This window comes from Nilaparvata lugens, chromosome 8, assembly GCF_014356525.2.
Source record: "Nilaparvata lugens isolate BPH chromosome 8, ASM1435652v1, whole genome shotgun sequence".
In the NCBI taxonomy this organism is placed as follows: domain Eukaryota; kingdom Metazoa; phylum Arthropoda; class Insecta; order Hemiptera; family Delphacidae; genus Nilaparvata; species Nilaparvata lugens.
The window spans coordinates 28,320,744-28,342,929 of NC_052511.1; the positions used below are offsets into that span (position 1 = coordinate 28,320,744).

The 22,186-nt window shown below is 32.9% G+C and overlaps 1 protein-coding gene across 7 annotated transcripts in view; it reads right to left on the bottom strand.

Annotated features, from left to right (window-relative positions):
- The window catches only part of LOC111062469 (multiple epidermal growth factor-like domains protein 11), a 68,085-nt gene that overhangs the window by 16,357 nt on the left and 29,542 nt on the right, over window positions 1-22,186 (bottom strand). The window contains exons 1-7 of one of the 7 annotated variants that reach the window (XM_039434436.1): window positions 17,067-18,107; window positions 12,604-12,664; window positions 11,004-11,255; window positions 8,636-8,771; window positions 7,848-8,046; window positions 1,600-3,397; window positions 740-816 (exon numbers count right to left, since the gene is read on the bottom strand). In XM_039434436.1, the coding sequence (XP_039290370.1) occupies window positions 740-816; window positions 1,600-3,397; window positions 7,848-8,046; window positions 8,636-8,771; window positions 11,004-11,245 (2,452 nt within the window). In that variant the 5' untranslated portion in view covers window positions 11,246-11,255; window positions 12,604-12,664; window positions 17,067-18,107. Of the gene's footprint in view, window positions 1-739; window positions 817-1,599; window positions 3,398-7,847; window positions 8,047-8,635; window positions 8,772-11,003; window positions 11,256-12,603; window positions 12,665-12,987; window positions 13,295-17,066; window positions 18,108-22,186 lie in introns of those variants that run through there. The other 6 variants (XM_039434438.1, XM_039434437.1, XM_039434435.1 and 3 more) reach the window with 6 other exon arrangements.

Sequence of the window (22,186 nt, forward strand, 5' to 3'; positions counted from 1 at the left end):
ATAAGACGAGAATATCCAATAGAGAGATAGAGAATATCTCTCAATATGTAAAATAATATTAAATATATCAGAAAAATGAAAAGGGAGGGTGAGAAAAATGTTCTACAGTAGATTGTTGCAACAATGATGAATTTGAATTCCAGAGATTTTTTTATAAATTTCAATGTTCAGTTTTGAACTGAATAATGAGTAGAAACTCTTTAAGAGTGAATAAGAGAGAATAATTTTTGAAAAGGAGTCTTATTATATTTTTCAGCAGATAGCCTACCATATATCATGGTATGCATATTTGGTAAATAATATTCATGTCGAAAATTAATTTGAAATTTGATCGACCACCAAAGTGACAATAGTTTCAAAATAAAGAAGAGTTTGGTAACTTACTGATCCCATAGAACATACAAATAAATTATTTTATCAAAAATGCATTATTTGTAAAATGAGTAATTATACCTTCTAAAATGTAAAATCTTAAACATTTGATTTGCGTTTGTGATATATACATTGATTATAATAGAAATAGAGCGAAAATTAAGTAATATGGAATATAATTTCAAATTATATTATCATATGAGTTCCTATAGATATTGGCAATTAATATTCCTAGAAGGTATTTTTTACAACAACGATTTAGAGACCATTCTCTCTCATAATGGTAAGCTGAACTGTCGTCTCTCAACAATTTTCATACATTACAGTTTTTAACGGATTTGGAAAAAATGTAGGATGATTAAGATACCTTCTATAATAACAGCCATCTCCGACGAGCCACAAGCACATAGTCTGAACGCATATGATTCATTCGAGCAGAAACTCCTGAAATATAAAATTTTCTAATTAATAAAGGTTCGACGATTTTCTTAAATAAAGCTGATTTTCTTGATTAGTTGATAATCAACAAATTAATATTATTGATATACAAATTGGTCTGATATGGGAGGAGATGAAAATTGGGCAAGCCTACCTATATTACTCAGTTACAACAGTCCATGATTCGCCGTCATTACCAGCCACTCTTAGAGCAGGGCTCTTCAAAAGTCGCTTTTAATCAGTCAACATCATTCTAAACATTTAGTTATGATTATCAATTTATTAGCGGGTCATGGTTACATAGTTTCAAAACTTTCATTCAACAGCACTTTTTTGAGAGAGTGGTATTTCATAGATTATTCTAATGAAATAGAACTCTACTATATTTGATTAAGGATACAGTAGTAGAACTCTACACATATTTTGTGTTAGAACGTCACAGATAATTAGTATTTCATCTTTGATCAAGTACTAAAATTATTATAGAGAAGTTCCAGCATCTGAAGTTAGTATAAAGACTATTTCAGATTTTGATAAGTGAACAAATACAGAACGGATCCTTCCACTCTTGTGAATTTGAATCATACTTTAAAAGTAGAGATGTGAATAACTTTGTATTTTGAGGCATATTTATGGCGTTCCATCCACAGTAAAAAAAATTATTCATTCATTTATAGTAATCCTATAAATGTTATAAAAATTAGATCATGTGGCCAATATTTTATTAGGTACATTCAAGCCATTCATCGAGATGAATAATTGGAGAATTCCTGTATCCTAATACTCTACCTTGTTTCATTGACTGGACATAAACATAACAGGCAAGGCTTTAGATGAAAGTCTGATCTGAAGAAGTGAAGCGGTAGATAATCATCTTGCATGTTAGCGTTGGAACCTCTCACAGCCGTTGTACTGTTGGCACTGGAATCAAATTCGATTGTTGTGTTTTTGTCAAGCATTTTTCGATTCCTCCACCGACATTGCAGTTGTACTGAGTGACTGTGTAGCATAGGGACCTCAACAAATTCACACATGTAATGCATACTGCAAATTGGATGAGTTTCTGTCTCTGGAGTGGAACACAATAATTCATCAGAGCATGATGAATTGGTAAACTGTGATGAACAGTAATCAGTGTACAGTTGGAGAGGTTCATGTAAATCTACACAGCTATCATTGTGTGTCAGTTTAATTTTGTCCTCAACAGATTTACTGCACGATGCTGTATCACTTTCACAGACACTTTCATTCACCATGTGATAACCTTTGAAACAAGTGCATGTTTTTGGAGCTGAGCAAACGCCATTTCTACAAACGGGATCACACTTGGGAACACATTCTGTGTCATCCAAGTCACGAGCATAGCCTTCTTTACATAAGCACACTCCTGGCGCCATACATTCTCCATTTCCACACCCCTTGCATTCTGGTTCACAATTTGGGCCACCAACGATCCTCTTGTATCCTTCTCCACATGCATTGCACTGCATCGGCGAATCACAACCAGCTGAACAGTCTTCAGGGCACTCAGGAGTACAATTGTTGGTTGTTCCATTGTATTTGTAGAGATCATTACATTTACAAACACCGGGAGCTGTGCATACACCGTTGTTACATCCCTTACATTCAGGCTCGCATTCAAGACTACCATTTTTAATTTTATATCCTTCCTCACATTTTTTACATGTCATGGGTGTATCACAACCACGGGTACAGCCTTCTATACATTTTGGTGTACAATTCTCTGTTGTTTCATTGTATTCATACAAATTGTTACACTTGCAAACATCAGGAGCTGTGCATACACCGTTGTTACATCCCTTACATTCAGGCTCGCATTCAAGACTACCATTTTTAATTTTATATCCTTCTCCACATTCTTTACATGTCATAGGTGTATCACAACCACGGGTACATCCTTTAAGGCATTTTGGTGTACAATTCTTTGTAGTTTCGTTGTATTCATACAAATGGTTACACTTGCAAACACCGGGAGCTGAGCACACACCATTTTGGCAACCCTTGCATTGTGGACGGCAATCCAAACTACCTTCCGTCCTTGTATAACCCTCTTTACACCCTTTGCACTGCATGGGTATGTCACAGCCTTGGGTACAATCTGAAGGACATTCTGCTTCACAATTTTTTGTCTTTTCATTGTATTTATACAAATCGTTACACTTGCAAACACCGGGAGCTGTGCACACACCATTCTTACAATTCTCACACTTGGGTTCACACTTGTTATTACTTCCCACCACTTTTGTAAACCCTTCAAAACAAGTGCACTCTTTTGCTGTACTACAGTAACCATTAACACAGTTCAGTTGACAAATTGGTTCACATTTTTCAGAGATTGGATTACGCCTGTGTCCATTCATGCATCGACATTCGTTGGGCATATAGCAGTAGCTGTTGTTTTTGCAGGGCACTGAGCAGTGGGGCACACAAAAGTTCACTTCTGATGGGTCTTTAACATACAATCGATGGCATTTGCATTTGTTGTGACCAACACAGTCAGCATTCACACAATCTGGCTTACATTCGGGCACTTCACATGTTCTGTTATCTTCCATGAGGACCATTTCTGCAAACAATACAAGACATTCAATTAAGAGCAAAGTATAATCTACTAGCAAAAAATGAAGTAGAAAATCAACTGGAGAAAAATCCTCAGTAGTTTTCTGTAGATTATTGGTTATTAAAAAAACACATAGTCTATACTCTCATAACAGCTACTCTCTTATTTGTGGTCTACTAATAAATATATTTTTTGTGTGTTGAATATGTATGTGTAGTTTATATCAAGAATCAAGTTTACTGTGTTAAGTTATATTGTTTTGTAGGTTTTCCATCAAAATGTTATTGCAATCTAGTCTAAAAGTTTGTTTTGTATTATTTCATCAAAAAAGCTATTCTATGTCAGCTCATCAAACAATTTAGCTGGGCAATACTGGTTAGTAGAAAGCTAAAAAGGTAATTATAAAAGCAATTTCTTTTGTAATAATAATGAGGTCAACCAATACGATAGTTATAGTCTACACTCTCCAGGACTGCTGTACTACTTCTTACAACCGACTTTGATATAAATATTCAAAAATGTATATTTCAATAAAAAATGGGTATTGATTCCAGATAATAGTTATTTGGATATTTAGAGTGAAAATACAGCTTTTTCTCCCTGAGGTGGAAGTTTGATGTCCAAGACGAAGCCGAGGGCAACAATTTCACTGAGGGAGAAGAAGTATTTTCCACTGATGATGTACACAACATTTTTCCTCCTCCAAAATTTATAAAAACTGCAAATAAAAAATTTTTTGAAACATAAGTCACAGGTTAGTCACAATATAGTCTACAAAGTAAACAGTTCTGATCTGGCGGTTGACAGAACTTGGCAGAGTTCACTGCCGACAGTGCTATTTGTCGGCAAAAGTTGTATAATGAAGAACTTCAACAATAATGACTGACTCCAAATTCGATTTGATTTGCTTATGAAAAATAGCCATTGGCTGGTATTTAAAATGAAATGAAATATTTATATAAATATATATATATATAATATATATAAATTAAAACAGGAGACACAAGACATAAATAGATTGAAAACACTTAGAAACTTACATTAGAAACAGAAATTTTCGGAAACTGAGTTTCCTTCCTCAACCGAGCAGTGAGTGAGTAGCCTACAGTTTGAAACCAAACGCTTTATATATAGTGTAATAAATTAAATTTGATAAGCAAGAAAAATCGTTAAATGAACAGATTTTATAGGTCTCGAGCAACAGCTGCTCTATTATCGCCGGGTGTGATAGCAACAAGTGAAAGTTTAGATAATAATGGGTATCCTGGCTACAATTAGAACAGCCAAATAGAAAAGAATTTTATTTGCTATTTATTATATTATATAAAATATTGGAATTTTGAGGTTAGGCTATAATACTTACTGGTCGGCAACCTAATAATCGATCGAGCCATGTAATTTGAAATCTAGCCAGACACCTTGGCAAACCAAGGTTATGTTTTGTTGTAAACAAATAGCATTCAACTAGAGGATTTGGTAGCCCACATGGCAACTTATTGTAAATGGAAAAACAACTTAAAAAGTTTATAAAAATTTATTATATGTAATGAGCATGTACAAAACACATAAAATAAATAAAAATATTGAGGAAGTATGTATATTCAGTAGGCGCATGGATACATTTGTGAATTTTGGATGAACCAATCAAATTGCAGTAGTTGATGGGCGGCAATAACGAGCCAATTCAAATTTAACCATAGATATTTATATAAATGATAAGAATTTATAAGTTATCACTACTCAGTTCATGTATCGGATGTAATCCGAGTAATTATGTAATACCTAAGATATAGGTAATAACCTAGCAGATTGGCACGGACTATTTGATTTTTATAATGGTGTAGTAACTGAATATTTAAATGTATGCAAATTCGGAAGATGGAAGTATGATCTTAGAGAATAGGGGTAGATCAGAGCCCACTTGCTTGCCAGATGCCACCATGGAACGCCACCAAATTTTATAGAGCACAAGTCCCTTTCGATAAATTGTATGTTTGAAAGATTTAAAGTTAAATTCATTAATTAATTTTTTATAAGACTTAGTGATGCTGTATTAAAGCATAAGTCATTTAGATATTTATTTATTCCCTTGGAGAAGATGACTTCAGCCACCAGAAAATCCAGGACGACAGGAAATTTGGATCGCCACCATCATCTTGTGAATTTCAGCACGTGAGTGAAAATTATCGAAATATATGAATTTAGGGCGCCCTTAGTGCTTCGAGTGAAATAAAAATATAAAAAGCTAGCTCGTCGAAAGGTTGTATAAATATTGAAATTGATATAAAACTTGCGCAAGTCTTAAAAAGTACCAAAACGTATTCTATTAATTAAGAACTATATCAGATTTACATATCTAAGGATACACAGATGAAAGAAATATTTAAATTTAATGTTGTGATATAAATATGCTCACTCAATCATTGATTTATTAGAAAATTATAAAGATATAAATGAAGCTCATGTTCACGGGATAAATTAATCTATCTAATTTCCATCAGAGGCCGAACCTTTAGCCCATATATATATATATGAGATTTGTGATTTATCAATTGATTATTTTTTTATTAATTTGGAAAGAAGATATATTTGAGATTTTTGTCAACAAGCAGCAGCAAGTCGATATCTGAGCTGCATAAAATAAATGCATATGATTAATGATTCTAAAAGCACATGGTAACGTTTTGTGCTAAAAAACTAGTGAGCTAATCTGTGATACTTTCTTTTTGATATATAATTTGTTCTTATTTTTATTGTTTTTGCTTGTTGCTCTATACATATCTATATTTATTTATTTGTTGATTTTTTGTGTGATATACGTATATAACTTTTTATGGTGTATCCTTTATTTGTTTCCCTACTTCCATGCATGACCAATCTCATTTTTATTTATCTAGTTGCCAGTATTGAAATATTAATAAGATTACCATCTGACTTTATTCTTTACCGAATAAGTTGGTTAAGACAGCGATATACAGCCTTGATAGTCAAATCTTTGGAAAATAATACATTCCAGAGGTTTATATAAATTGTTCGATATCATTAAATTCGACCAGAAGAGTCTCAAACTTATAGTATTAAGTTGTAGCAGTGCAAGTTCTCGCATCTATACTTGCAGATTTCGACAAATCAGTCACAGAAATAGTGAACTGTGGGAGCAGCCGACGTCAGTAACCGGCAAGAGCAGAGAATTGCGGGAGCTCCTGGGCGAGCCAGTAAGAATTTGGTATAATTTATATTCTAAGAACCACAACCAGGGTTATATATTTTGTTACTCATGCTCTATCGACTGCAGCCAAGCAGGGCAACCCGTTATTGAAAGAAATAACGTGACAATAGATTGAAACCAAACGCTTTATATTATATAGATTGAAACTAAACGCTTTATATATAGATTGAAACCAAACGCTTTCAAACTAGGCTACCCACTCACTGCTCGGTTGAGGAAGGAAACTCAGTTTCCGAAAATTTCCGTTTCTAATGTAAGTTTTCAATTCTATTTATGTCTTGTGTCTCCTGTTTTAATTTATATTACAAACTTTAAAGTGTCTTCTGTTATGTGCTATATATATATATATATATATATATATATATATATATATATATATATATATACCCATTTCATAATAATTTATACAAATTTCTGGTTGAGGTACGGTATTGAGTTCATTTGGCTCAATGGCTTAACTCTACATGGTTTCTCATCTGAGCTCTGACCTTCTACCTTAGCTCCAATGTAAGCTTTTAAAATGGAGATGCTTCCCATGTTATTCTAATGAAGTTACTTTTAGTCCCTTGGGAGTTTTTCTGTTATTTAGTCTCGAGAGAAAAAAGTGACACTTTACTATTATGTTCCAGGGAGTAAAGTTTGTAATTTAGACAGTAGGTGGGGGGAAAAAATAATTGATTCACATTTTGTCTCTTGATACCCAGTTTCTCGTATAGTGCTGCCACATTGTGTGAAATTTCGCTCTTCTCATGCAAGTCCATGTACCTTCACCAAGTCTATTGTTATAGCTTTTATCAATCTACCTTGAGTACATGTGACTGAATATATTCAATTTGACTACACTGCTGATATTAGCAGATGAAGCGTTGTAACATTTTATCTACTGAATATTTTGTTGAAATTCTAACTGTCTTGATACTGTTCATGTCATCACAATGATGAATTTGGTAATATTCGATTTAACTGAATATAGCCTAGTTCGTCACAATATACTTGCATGAAAAGACACAATTTAACGAAATCTTTAAATGTCAATATTTGGTCGACTGAAAACTCAAGTCTCAACTAATTTTATTCAAAGTATATAGCATATTATGTTGTAATTGATTTTTAATCTAGCTTTGCTAATTAGAGAATTTTTGCCTCCATATGAAAAATGTTATACCAATGCAAGATTTCTAAATTATCAAAGCTGGATGTACATATACAGTATAATCAGTTACTCACGTTTGGGGCATTTGCATGTATTAGGAGCGGCACAGTGTCCATTGATGCAGGGAGGATTGCAAACAGGCTTGCAATAAATGTCACCATCAGGCCATGATCTACTTATATAACTTGATTCCTCTTCTGATGTTGAATTTCGACTCGCAACTTGTGTGTATCCCTCACAGCAGAACGGGGTTCTTACTCTGACAAAATGCTCCTGAAAAAAAATCTTGTCAATGCAATAAACACTTAAAAACGAGACATTGATTGTGAATCTTATACTTTCTCACCATAAAGAAAATTTCCAACTGCAAATATTTGGAGAATAGTCTGATTAAGAGATTCTCATTGAATTGATAAGTTTAAAAAGAATCCAATAGCCTACGAACGGATCAAAATTTGAAGCTGTAATTGGATTTGTATAGCATAAGAATGATAAATATAGCAAGCTTATGATTCTTAGAAATGAAATAGAAAGCAATAATTCAATATAAATTCATCCAGGTACTTATTGAGGGACTTGTATGACGCCAATTTATTCTACTTTGGTGTCAATCAATAGAAACTATTCTGGAAATTGCATCTGCTGAAATCAAGATTCAATTTCAAAAATTATACTGTTATACCGTATAAAAAGTTCAAAATGAGTTTGATGTATTATTTTTAGATTCAAGTGTATTTCTAGGCTATCCAATAATGTTTTTCTTTTTACTTCACGTTATTGATCATGGTACAGAAGAGTTAAACTTAATAATAGGATTTAAATGATACTTTTGACAACAACTCGTGAATGATGATTGACATACCACTGGAACAATTTCATTTGTGTATTCGAGACGAGGTTCAAAGCAGTCCATCATTGACCTCGTGTTCTTGCAGCCAGCCTTGTACACATAGTTCAAAGTACTTTTCCTTTTCACTTCATACTTGGTTTCTTTCTCCCTATTCAAAAGAATTTAGACAGAAATAATCATTAAGAGTGTTACATTTTTGAATGAGAATGCTGCTACCTTTGATAATAATACAGATGAGTGTAAGTATATGTACTCTCCTCTCATATTTTATCGATGTATTTTTCTTCAGTTTACTGATTACGAAGATTATAACTCAACATGAGTTGTCTAAAATTCATCTATAATTTAACCACATAGGGTATGATTCAATATATGGTCCAGGATCCAGTTCTTATTCAGGTTTGATGGAAAATATTATATTTTGAATGTTGGTTCTTTTGATCATAGAATCGACATGGAAGCTGGTAATCTATGGTATCATTAGAAAGGTTTAACCATATAAGTTAAACGGATGCCTAGCATTACAAATAAAAGGGTGATATTCATCGAATTGCGCCCACAGTGATTTTTGAACTTCCAATTATTGCGCACAATATCATTTTTCTCTTCTAATTTTTTTTAATGAATTCCTCAAAAATTCCTATTATTTTGGGACACATTGAGTGGAAAATAAGTGAAACTATCAAAATGGTATACACAACATAATTTATGACTCATCTATTCCACTATCCATGACAAACTGCTAGTTAACTTTTTTGTTTGTTTACAAGTTTGTGACGACATTTGTGACTATTTTTGACGACACAACAGTAACGTTTTTGAATAAAAGTTATTAAATACTAGTATTCACGTGTGAAGCGCTTTCGGATTTTTAAATCCATTTCAAAAAGTGTTCAAAAACTTCACTGTAGTGTCTCAAAAATAGTTCAAAAAGAATCATTCATGAATTATAGTATCATCAATTTCTATCTTCCATAACTACCATAAATTATTTAAAGAATATAGTATTTTTTATTTTATTTATCAGGATCTTAATAGACTATGGTGCTGAATAGGCTACATAATAGCCTATACATTATAGTGAAACTCACTCTAAAGTGTCAGCATTGATTGAATCGGAACATTGATGTCATCAATAAGGAATTCTCATTAAAAATGATATTCTCATTAAAAATGATAATCTCATTAGAACTGGTAATTTGTTTCATTGAGTAAGAAAACCCAAGTAAAGTGGCTGACTAGATGAGAATCATAATAGGTTCATTGATTTACAAAAACATAATATTATAAATTGCAACATCTAGGCTATTTATTTTTGCAGAGTATTGATTTGAGATAATACAAATAATAATTTGATTATTGTTTCAATTGTTTCGATTTATTCTATTTTCATTGATCTAATATTTTTATTTATACTGCTTATTCAGGATGATGAACTACGAGTTAAGCTGAACTGGAATTGATAACTGCCTGACGCCTAGTGCCATCTTTTATCATGAAACTCACACTTTTTGACATAGGTATTAGTTTGCCAAGATAATGGGTGTCAAATTTTGGCGGGCCAAATTCAACATGTACGTTATCTATTTATTTATTCACAAAGGCAAGTATTTTGAGTCTGGGTGATGATAAGGGGATTAATGATAATACAAAGGTTTCTATTAGATGAATGGAGAGAAGAGATGATAAGTTACGCGTATCTTTAATCAAATAAACCATAAAATACTATATGCTATACTTATATTTAAATTTGATCATCATAAAAATGGTGCTAGGAACTTTGGGACCAATAATTTTTGAGAACAATAGCCTACTCTTTGGGACTAAAGGGTTCCGACATAAGAGAGTATGGGTCTTCGCAGGTAGAATCAGGTGTCTACAACAGGTAGTTGGACATTGTTCTTCAACACAAAGGCGTTGAACACTAGGATTAGCAAGATTAGTGAGTTGCAGGCCTCTTCAACTATATAAAAATATTTATTCACTTTACTGTACTTTATATTTATTTATTTATTCAGATTTATACAGTTGAATTATTATTTTCGGTACTTGATCAAGAGAATATGAATTTCTAGTTATTATTAGATCAAGAAGCTTAGGTCTAATAGTATGTTGGAAAGGAGGCCGTCTGAAGATGTCTGTGATGTCTCAGTAAACAGAACGTTTTCCAAAAATGAATCTATGAATGGTTTCAATTCAATAACAGAAGCGTGTGAGCCTGTCGAAAGGGCCGACTATTGTTTGCTAATCACTTTGCAGGTAGAAACCCCAGACTTGGTCCCAAATTTATTTTTCCTAGTTGGTGTCAAAATTCCTGGTCCCAATGTTCTTCCGGTCACCGATGAAAATACTACTGAATTGTATTTTTAAATATTCTTACCTTGTTACGTTTAGGCAAATTCCTGGTCCAACTCCAGACTCTATAGAGAAGGTGCCGTTATTTGAAGAAGAAGACTTGGAGGTACCGGTGTCTCTTACATTCCTGTCATGAGAATTCTCCAAAGAAAATAGCTCTCTAATATTCGCGGGTTGAACAATCCATGTAGGATCATAATGTACTTGTGGGTCAGCCAGTGAAACCAACGCAAGTAGGAGTAGTGAGTACACAATTGCATAATCCATTTGAAACGGTCTGAAACAAACAATAAATAAATCGAATTAATGCAATTTAACGAATTTAAACAAAAATAATTAATGCATTTAAACAGTTCTAAGCTGTTAATCGATTCTGTGAGAAGATAACTAAGCACACAATAATTTAAATTGGAAATAATAGTCTGGTGAATGATTTTGAGTTTATCGAGGGTTAAATTTGAAAAAATGGGAATTTTTACACATAAAATGTAGATGAAATTCTGTACTCAAGTAGGCAACGATTGTTTGGTCAATGGATATAGGTGACTTAAAAATTTGAAACAGGTACCTTGCAATTATTAAAGTATCCTAATGGTCTTATCTCTAGTCTGATAATACTAACATTTTTCAATTAAAAAAAATGTCTAAAGAAAAATAATCCTTATATTAGCTAAGGCAAATTTCCAGAGAAATAATCATCTATTTAAAATGGCGTCGACACTTTGAATAAGAAAAACAAATTGTAAAATAATGGATCAAGCATGAATTGAATGTACTGAAAAGATATCAAAATTGGAACATTGGAAATATAATTTCCGCATTATAACTAGGTGTTCATATATTTATTTATTCTTTTTTGTACGTATCTTCCAGTACTGCTCGATATTTTCTTGGTAGAACTATTTATTACCATTCCAGTTCTTATTCTGAAACTTGATAATGGCACCATAGCAGAAAAATTCCGTGTCTAAAAAACAATGTATAAAAGAGTTCTAAAAGTATAGTCGACCATTCCTTCAAATTAATGTATTCTCATCATTGTCATTCATTACAAAGTGCGAAGAGTAATAAATGCAAAATTACTCCAATACTCAATTCGATACAAACAATTTTTATTCAAATTTGTACAATTTGGAGAAATATTTCTCTTTATTGATGCTGAGAAAATTGAGAAGATTTTCACACTACATCAACTTTAAAAAATTCTAAAAGTTGATCAGACATTCTATCAAAACTGATGAATAAGGTAGTCTCTCAATCAATTTATTAAAAGATTGGAGTAAATATGATAAAATAAGGGCAATATCTCTGTATCAAAAGCTTAATAGTGGACAAATCGCACAATTTTAATTCTTAAGGAATTAGGTATCAAATTCGAGTTTTTAAGTCGTATCCAATGTGGATACACAATCCAAAAAGCTACCACTTGTAGATCAATAGTTGTAAATCTTTAAAAATGTGACTATTATGATATTATAGAGAATTTTTATATTTCCAGCACTATAATTTTGAAGACTGACTTCTATAACTGCCTCATTAATCTATAATTATTTTTATAATTCAAATCAAATTAATATTAACCATTAGAATGGTTACATGGATGAAAGTTTACATACGCAACATACCCTTCGCTAGTCCAGTATCCGAATTAAAGTATCCTAAGTTAGGTAAATGTCCATGGAATATCTGTTGAGAATAAATAATCAATAAGAAGTTTGATTTGATAAAAACTCGCATTAGCTTCCCTCTGATTAAAATTGTCTGAAATAAAAGCTAAAATAGTCCTAAAAGATAATAAAGTACAGCGTATTATCTAATTCATATTACTGCTATATTGAGATTTTCCACAACAAAAATACTATTTCAGATAAAAACAGTTGCTGAGATTGATTTCTCATTAATTTGATCGTTAATGGCAAAACTAAATTTATAAAAACAACAATATCACAGCATTCATGGCAATTATCATTCCCCATTGTCCAGAAGTGCGTACTGATTTGGTTACTCACAAAAATGTTCAAAGTCGTGAATTTGAAGATTTTATGACTCTTCAATTATTATGACTTGTATTAATTAATTTTATTTTGCCACTACTAACGTATATTATTTTAAAATAATATTACCGTTTTAAGGCTCCTTGATAATTAAATACTACCACTAGAAAATTCAATTTTATTCTAGATCACAGCACTAAAACAACACAACGGCTATTATGACACATTTACATTGAGCGAAAGCACATTAAACTCGGACGGATTTCGATAATCTGATGAATGTGACAATTTCAACTTCACTGAGAACTGAAATGCTACACCAAGGCATGCGTTGATGTGTTGCTTACTCAGGAAACAACTATCTAACAATTATTATCTGCTGCTGCCTAAGAAACAGCTCATGGATAAACCGTGGAATATTCTGTCAATTCATTTGTTTCAATGCCATTATGAAAATAAAAAGTAGTTGAACAAATATACATTTTTGTTCTATAAGTTGACGATTTTATGGTCCAAGAACTGAACAGTGTATTTGGCTCATTTGATGAATGTCTATAAACATATATGTGATTGATGTGGGTAGACTATCTTGATCTTCTAGATATATATTATGATCTTCTAGAGCTTTTCAGTATTTTTCCATTGGAATAAACAAGTACCGTACTAGCCCAGTCACGAGGTAGAAAAAAGGGACGTTTGGGGAATTACCCCGAACAAGCTAATTTTTCTCGTGCAACTATTTTGGAGTATTGGGTAGCTTGATTACAAAAATTTAACCTTCTAGCCCTGAATCTTTCTACAGGCTCCCCAAAAACCTCGAATTTTCGGTTCCTTTTCCAGTTCCTGCGATTTTTGCCAAATCATTAGACAGAAAAATAAAAAAACTCGCATTTTTTCTGGGTAACAAAATGTCAAATAAAATGAAATTATTCAATGCTCTTTTTCTTCATTGAATCCTGATGAGTTACATAAAAAAAAAACAATTTACATTTTCGTAAAAATCGAAATTTTAAAGAATTTTTGTTTCTATTATTATCTTTAACTAAACTATTATTATCTTTCGATTTTCACTATTTAAATTGATGATTTTTATTCCCTCTGGGCGTGATTTACAACCTGAGACCAGGTAGTCCGTTCTATCTCAAATAGATTTTCAGGTACTCCTGATAAAAAATTGCCTTGAATTAGACCAGTTAGTTTACATCAAACCACCTAGCGAAAAAACGCAATTGTGCAGATTAACTGGACAGTTGAGATTATAGGACATCAAAAAAGTTTGACTTATGGTAAATCATTTTGAAGGTCTTTGAACGACCTATAGCTTTTATATAAAACATTTTTTTTTTGAAAACGGAAGCGTTTTATTAGACAAAATATAAAAGTATAAGGGTCAAGGAAGTGGGGGAACATTGAGCATTTTGTGATTCCAGGCTAAGAAAAAGGATACTACTGTTTACCTAGATTATTTGTCTCTGGTAGTATGTAGGCCTACTATATTATGTATACTAACATCCTGAGAGGATTAAGCTTTCCCTTAATTAGTCGTGCAAAATCCTGTTTTTCTTTTTTTTAGTCTCCATTTACTGAGCTGCTAATATTATTCAGGGGCTGATAATTATGCATAGTTGTTATTTAGAAATGTAAAATCATTCTTTCTCTTGGAATACTCGATATTAAAAATTCTAAATTTAAGGTTGTAGAGAATTTGCTACTCTTTACAATCTGAAAAACGATTCTATTCATACGATTACTATTTAAGAGTTACAGCTCTGAAAATATTAGCAATACCGGTAATAATATTGGCGAATCACTTTTTCTATTTTTCACGATTCTAATAATAACCAACAGCTTATAAATGAGACTGATACATGATAGGAGCTTGCAATTAGTCTCAAATTGTAGAGAATTTCATGCTCTATAAGCTTAGTCCCCGAGTCTATCTTCAACCATTCTTTTTCATCATAAAACTACCAAAAACTTGGAAATGCGGAAAATAATTTCATTTTTTCGTTTTTTGAAACGAGCAAATCAAACTTTACAATCATATTTTTCCATGAATCATTCACGTCAAATACAAGAAAATATTCTAATCTACAAATTAAAACAAAGTACCCTACAATTTCTTATCATTGTGGGTTTCCAAAATAAGCACCTTTGAATATAGAAATTAGCCATTTTTTGTTCATGAAAATATAGATACAATCAAAGATACATTATCTATTTTTCTACCAAATTCGACTTATGATACTTGATTTTGAACCGGCTCGACGATTCGAAAAGAATGAGCTGTAGTACGAGTAAATCCGACCATTACGTCAAAAGTTATAATGAGTGTTTGAAATGTTGATCCTTGCGGTGTCCTCATGCGCGCCTATCCGCTAGGAAATACGGAAATCAAATGCATCTAACGGGTGATTCTTATAGAACATGATTTCAGAAACCTATATCTTTGTGCAAAATCTCAATGTGAGAACAAAGATGGTGGTTGAATCTAAAAATTTGGTGTTTTCGAAATACAAGGAACATTATCAGGTGTACCTGGAAATCTTTTTCCAGGGAACGCGTATTAGCCAGGAGCTGTGTATAGACCAGTAAGTAACCCGTGCTCCGCAAGAGTGTAATTAAAAACTCGACAAACTGAAAATTTGACCTACTCAAATTAAATTAAATTTGTATAATTTGAAATAGGCCTATAACCATATTCGCTAAATTAAGAAGCTTTATGCAGAATTTCAAAAGAATCAGTTCAGTATGTCAGACGTGATGATGCGTCATTCGTGAATTTCCTATCCCGTGCGTATATAAGCCAATTCTTTCCTTTAGACTACTAGCAGGTAACCCGTGTTCCGCAAGGATCTAATTAAAAACGTTTGACAAACTGAAAACTTGACATACTGAAATCTTGACGAGTTCTAAATAGGCCTATAATCATCCTCGGTAAATTAAGAATATATATGCAAAATTTTCATTCAATCAGTCCAGTAGTTTAGACGTTAGGCTAGGCACACACCAGTTAGTCAAGACAAGACATGATCAGAAACAATACTTCACATAGTTGCTTATGAAGACATGTCTAATTGCAATGACTAATCAGTGTGTGTTGCGTCATAAGCAACAATGTGAAGTATTGTGACCAAACGTGTCTTGTCTATTCTTGACTAACTGGTGTGCGCCTAGCCTTAGATTCAGAAGTAAGAACTCGCTCAAGCTCGTTAAACTATAGAAAGTCACTTGTACCTATTCATATTAATAACATGATCATTATATTTCACATAGGTGATTTAATTAATTCATGTTACACTAAATCATGGGCCTATAATAACTCATATAATATCTATGTAAATACGTAATTCATGTATTCAACCCGGTTGCACAAAACCTGTTAAATTTTTACCAAGATTAAATGCCTTGAGAACCAATAATCTAGTAAGCCTTCTTTTCAAAAGAAATTTTCTCTGAGTGGTTCTCGCAGATTTAATTAAGATTAAAATTTAAGAGGCTCAATTGCTTCGTGAAACCAGGTCTTTTTGTGTATTTTTATTGTAGGGTTTGGATAAGTTCCGTGTAATTTTATATATTAAGCTGATCAATGAAATTATTGTCCTATTGTAGCCTATCTTATTCTAAATTTATTCAATGTAAAATGTGGGTGAAAACTTTCTAACGAGTGAAACTTTTAAAAATAATATTCATGAAACCCATAATAGAATTGTTTTAATAATTCTCATGAGACCGGAATATTATGTAGTCAAGATATTAACTATTAATGAATTATAGTTGAATATAGAATTATTCTATGAATATTCATCAAAAATTATGTGTGTGGAAGAATCAGGATGACTTTTTTCCTGAGGGTGATGCCCACATAAGCTCCATCCTTCTATTACACTATTTCTCTAAATTTGGACTAATAAATGGATCACCATATCCCCGCGTTTGAAAATCAGTTCATCTCATAAAATAAAAACCTTGTAGTAATGGTCGCATATATTACAAATAAAAATTGGTTATCATCATATCGGATTTTATAATGTAAAATGTACTAGCGTGAATAAACTATTGTAATTTGATTAAGAAATTGTATAAAAACTTACTTGATACACTGAATTTATTAACGATTAGCCACACCGACTCACTGGAATTCATTTAGCAGAAAAATGTTGTATTTTATTTCACACATTTGAAAATTGTATCACTTTTTGGGTGTTCGCAAACAATCAAGAGATAGTACGATGGTCGATTCGATCAATTCACTTGAACTGCACTGATTTTTTTCACTTAATTATTATTGTTGAATGCATGACTCACACACTCTATTGATAACATACAGAAATCCAATTCGGGTTTTGAATTAGACTGGGTTAGGAGCAGAAAAAAATCGATACAAAATACTATGAAAACTAAACTTACTTGATACACTGAATACACTGAAGATTAGCCACACAGACTCACTGACAATTTATTTAGCAAAAAAAATCTATTCTATTTTACAAATTTGAAAATTAAATCACTTGGGAGTTTGCAAACAATCGAGAGACAGTAGGATGGTTAATTCGATTAATTTCCATGTGAATTGAATTGCACTGATTTCATTTACTCGATTATTCTTGAGTGCATGTCTCACCAGTCACTAATCACACACTATTGATAATTCAATTCCACATATAATTCAGACAGAAATTAAATTCAAAGAAACGACACGAGATAACTAAAAGAATAACATGAGGTGAATATTAAGGATTAATCAGTTGTTTTGAAATTACAGTCAAAAATGTTTCCTCATATTGTCAGTATATACGGTACGAATCCACTCTGATCAAGAAAAATAAAAGAGTTCCTGAACAAGAAAAAGTTTCCAGCAAACCATGAAACGCTTTTTTGATAAGCCTGTCAGTTTCCGAAAATTCATTTACCAATTCTTAACGATTGATAGGTACAAAATATGGAGATATCTGACATCGAGAGAGCCATTTGTTTGAACAAATAATGACCATTTCTATGTCACTGAACATAAATGTAATTATTATTGGAATCCATTGAAAGTCTATTGCGTAGTTACGATTAAACTTATCTGATGTATGTTTGCTCATCTACAGCTACAATAAATATTGTTCAGAGAATAGCCAGTGGCTAGATAACCTTGGTTATTCAGTTTGAGTGAATTCTTTCTGTCAATTCTATAGATATAACACACTATGTCAGAAACAATATATTGTTGATAAAAACTCGTGTAATTCTCATGTTATGGGGAAAACTTTCATCATTCAAAATATATTTTTCATTACAGACAAAAAGCTTATCATAGCTATAGGCTACTATCATGAAATAGTGGATTACTCATACCCAATCCAAGAATAAGTGCATTGTCCTCTTCACAGTAGAAAGTACATTGTTGAGGCAAAAAGCTTAGGCTGAGCATCAAATGAATTGATTGTAATCGTTAGGTTCCCAATGCTACTCTATAACAATCCATTATTTGTAAAAGTGAAATCTACAAGTTCCAATCACCTAGTTGAATAAAATGTGTTTAACTCTTCTGAGTAGGCTATAGTTTGTCTCAATCTCTGATAGAAGAACATTTTTAACTTAATAAGTAGAGTTTCTTATTTGAACATTACTTCGAGTTATAATTCCCAACAGCTCTAATTCATCACAACACGGTCGTGTGTTATGGGAAGGATTTTATATCCTTCTTAGAGAATCGACAATTCTTTGTTGAAACACCGCCGATTTATGAAGTTACATCTCATTATTATAATATCGTTATTCTAATTGCATTCAATCTTTATTCTCATTGATTAATTACTTATACTTTGTAAAATTCATTGAATAAATAGCATTATCGTCAATGTGAATTAGTGTAGGCCAGTAAATATTGTAACATACATAAATAAAGAAATCTAATCTAATCTCTCTCTGGTTGTCTGTCACCCCCATCATTAATCACGCTCTTTTGCTTTCTTCTCGTTTTATATCCTCAACTAAAAAAAATAAGCAGTAGAATATTTATAAGCAGTGTAATAAATATTATAATGTATAAACATATAGTGTATTACATATTATGATAGTATTACATATTATCTCTCTGGTTCCATCGGTACTCTCTCACTCTCTCACTCTCTGACATGTGGCTCAGACTCCATGGCATCAAATTGAAGCTTTACCCTCAGTTGATGACATGGTCAAGACTTTCGAGAATTGGACTTCGACTTTGTATGACAAACATGCACCTTATGTGACAAGGAGGATCAATAGAGAACGACGAGTACCGTGGATGACAGAAAACATACTTAAAGATGTTGGGACGTAGAGACAAAGCACATAGAAAATTTAAAAAGAAATTCGACTAGGACAGTTTGCTAGAGTATAGGAGCCTTAGAAATAGAGTCAAACAGGAATTACGGAACTCAAAGATTAGGTACTCGAATTCGTTCATGACAACCAATAGACACGACTCTCAATCCCTTTGGCAGGGAATAAAAGAATTCGGGCTTGGTAAGCAGAAATCAAATCCCCAAATTGATTTACCATTGGACAATATAGATGACCATTTCGTTTCACATTCCAACCAACGCCACGAAGTTGTCATTGGTAATCATATCAATGATCTTGAAGAGCAGGTTACAAACTTAGATATACCACTTATTGATCAATTTCATTTCCATCCAATCTCAGAAGAAAACACTTTCAAAGCAATTCAACGTATTCATAGTAATGCTATGGGTGTAGACAAAATTCCTATTAAATTTATCAAGAAGATGTTATTTGCTGTTCTACCAACAATTACATACATTTTCAACAAGTCACTTGAAGAAGGCAATTTCCCTGAAAACTGGAAGTTTGCTCTGGTTCGCCCTCTCAATAAAATTGCATCACCCAATAAAGTTGAGGATTTCAGACCAATCAGTATTTTACCTGCATTGTCCAAAGTGCTAGAAATACTTATTCATGCTCAAGTTTTAAAATTTCTAGACAACAATAGAAAGCTTCATAACTTTCAATCAGGTTTTAGGAAATTCCATTCAACTGAGACAGCTCTTCTTCGTTTCACTGATGATATAAGGTCAGCTATGGACGAAAGAAAATGCACCATCTTCACCCTATTTGATTTTTCTAATGCATTTGATACTGTTGATCATAAAGTTCTTTTAAATGAGTTAGCTATTCTTGGTTTTAGTCACAACTCCCTAGTTTGGTTCAAATCCTATTTCTTAGGTAGGTAACAATGTGTTTCTGTTGGTGAAAAAAAGTCAAATTGGAAAAATGTTATGCATGGAGTACCACAAGGTTCAATTTTAGGCCCTCTCCTATTCACTTTGTATGCTAACAACCTTTCTTCCATTATTAAGTTCTCCAACTTCCATACTTATGCAAATGACCTTGAAATTTATTTAAGCTGTCCCATAGCAAAAATAGATGAAACAGTTGGAATTATGAATCAAGATATCAATTCGATATTTGAATGAACAAAGAAAAATGGCCTTAAGCTTAATCCCATCAAAACACAACCCATTATAATTGGATATTCCCAACTTATAAACAATATTGACCTTGAATCGATTCACAAAATTAGTGTAGATGGTAATGACATTCCTTACTGTAGCTCAGTGAAAAATTTAGGAATTATTATGAATAATACTCTTGACTGGTCAAAACAAGTGAACAAAACATGTAAAAAGGTATTTTCAGCCATGCATTCATTGAAGAAAATGCACAATATCCTCCCTAGAAACATTATATTGTTATTGGTTCAATCTCTTATCTCCCCACATTTAATGTATTGTAATTCTGTTCTCAACGATATGGAAGTCACTCTGAATGATAAACTACAGCGTTGCCAAAATTATTGTTCACGTTTCGTCTACTCTCTTCAACGTCATGAACATATCACCACTGCCCACATTGCCAGTTCAACATTGAAGCTTCCCGATCAAAGATGTTTTCGAATAGTCAAGCTTGTTAGAGATATCTTGAAATATGGAAATGCGAACTATTTCAAAGATGGTTTCTGAAGGTAGGAGGATAGATGCTTCACATACTAGAACCAGAGAAAGTACTTTAAGGATATCCAACCATCGAACCACTATTTTCACAAAATCCTCTTTAGTCAGTTAGTCAGTGCCTGTCGTGCATGGAATGCACTTCCTGTTTCCATCAGGTCCATCGAGAGCCGAGCGAGCTTCATCCTGACTTTAAAAACATCTTTGATGTTTCATCTGAAACATTTCATGATTGAAACTGTCCGGCCCTAGAACGATCACATGACAACCCATCCCACCAGTACAAAACTATAAACCTGTTATAGAATAAATTATATATATATATATATATATATATGTATATATATAATATAAACTCATGTTATTTTAATTATCCACTGCATACTGCCATATATTACTGAGAGTTGATTACCCTGATCTACTTTCAGCCTACTCCATTTTATTAATCCATGATTTGATCTTATCAACCTATATAATTATTTTACTTTATTGATTTTCTGTTTTTTTTTTACTTTCCTTGCCCTATTACCATAGGTGAGGAAAGTATTGCTTTCAAAAAAAACTAAGGTACCCTAATTTTAAGTTTTCTATACATTTCAAGGTCCCCCGAGTGCAAGAAGATGATTTTTGGGTGTTGGTCTCTGTGTGTGTGTGTGTGTGTGTGTGTGTGTGTGTGTGTGTGTGTGTGTGTGTGTGTGTGTGTGTGTGTGTGTGTGTGTGTGTGTGGTGTGTGTGTGTGTGTGTGTGTGTGTGTGTGGTGTGTGTGTGTGGTGTGTGTGGTGTGTGTGTGTGTGGTGTGTGGTGTGTGTGTGTGTGTGTGTGAGTGTGTGTGTGTGTGTGTGTGTGTGTGTGTGTGTGTGTGTGTGTGTGTGTGTGTGTGTGTGTGTGTGTGTTGTGTGTGTGTGTGTGTGTGTGTGTGTGTGTGTGTGGTGTGTGTGTGTGTGTGTGTGTGTGAGTGTGTGTGTGTGTGTGTGAGTGTTGATGTTTTGTTTGTTTGTGTGTGTGTGTGTGTGTGTGTGTGGTGTGTGTGGTGTGTGTGTGTGTTGTGTGTGTGTGGTGTGGTGTGTGTGTGTGTGTGTGTGTGGTGTGTGTGTGTGTGTGTGTGTGTGTTGTGTGTGTGTTGTGTGTGTGGTGTGTGTGTGGTGTTGTGTGTGTGTGTGTGTGTGTGTGTGTGTGTGGTGTGTGTGTGTGTGTGTGTGTTGTGTGTGGTGTGT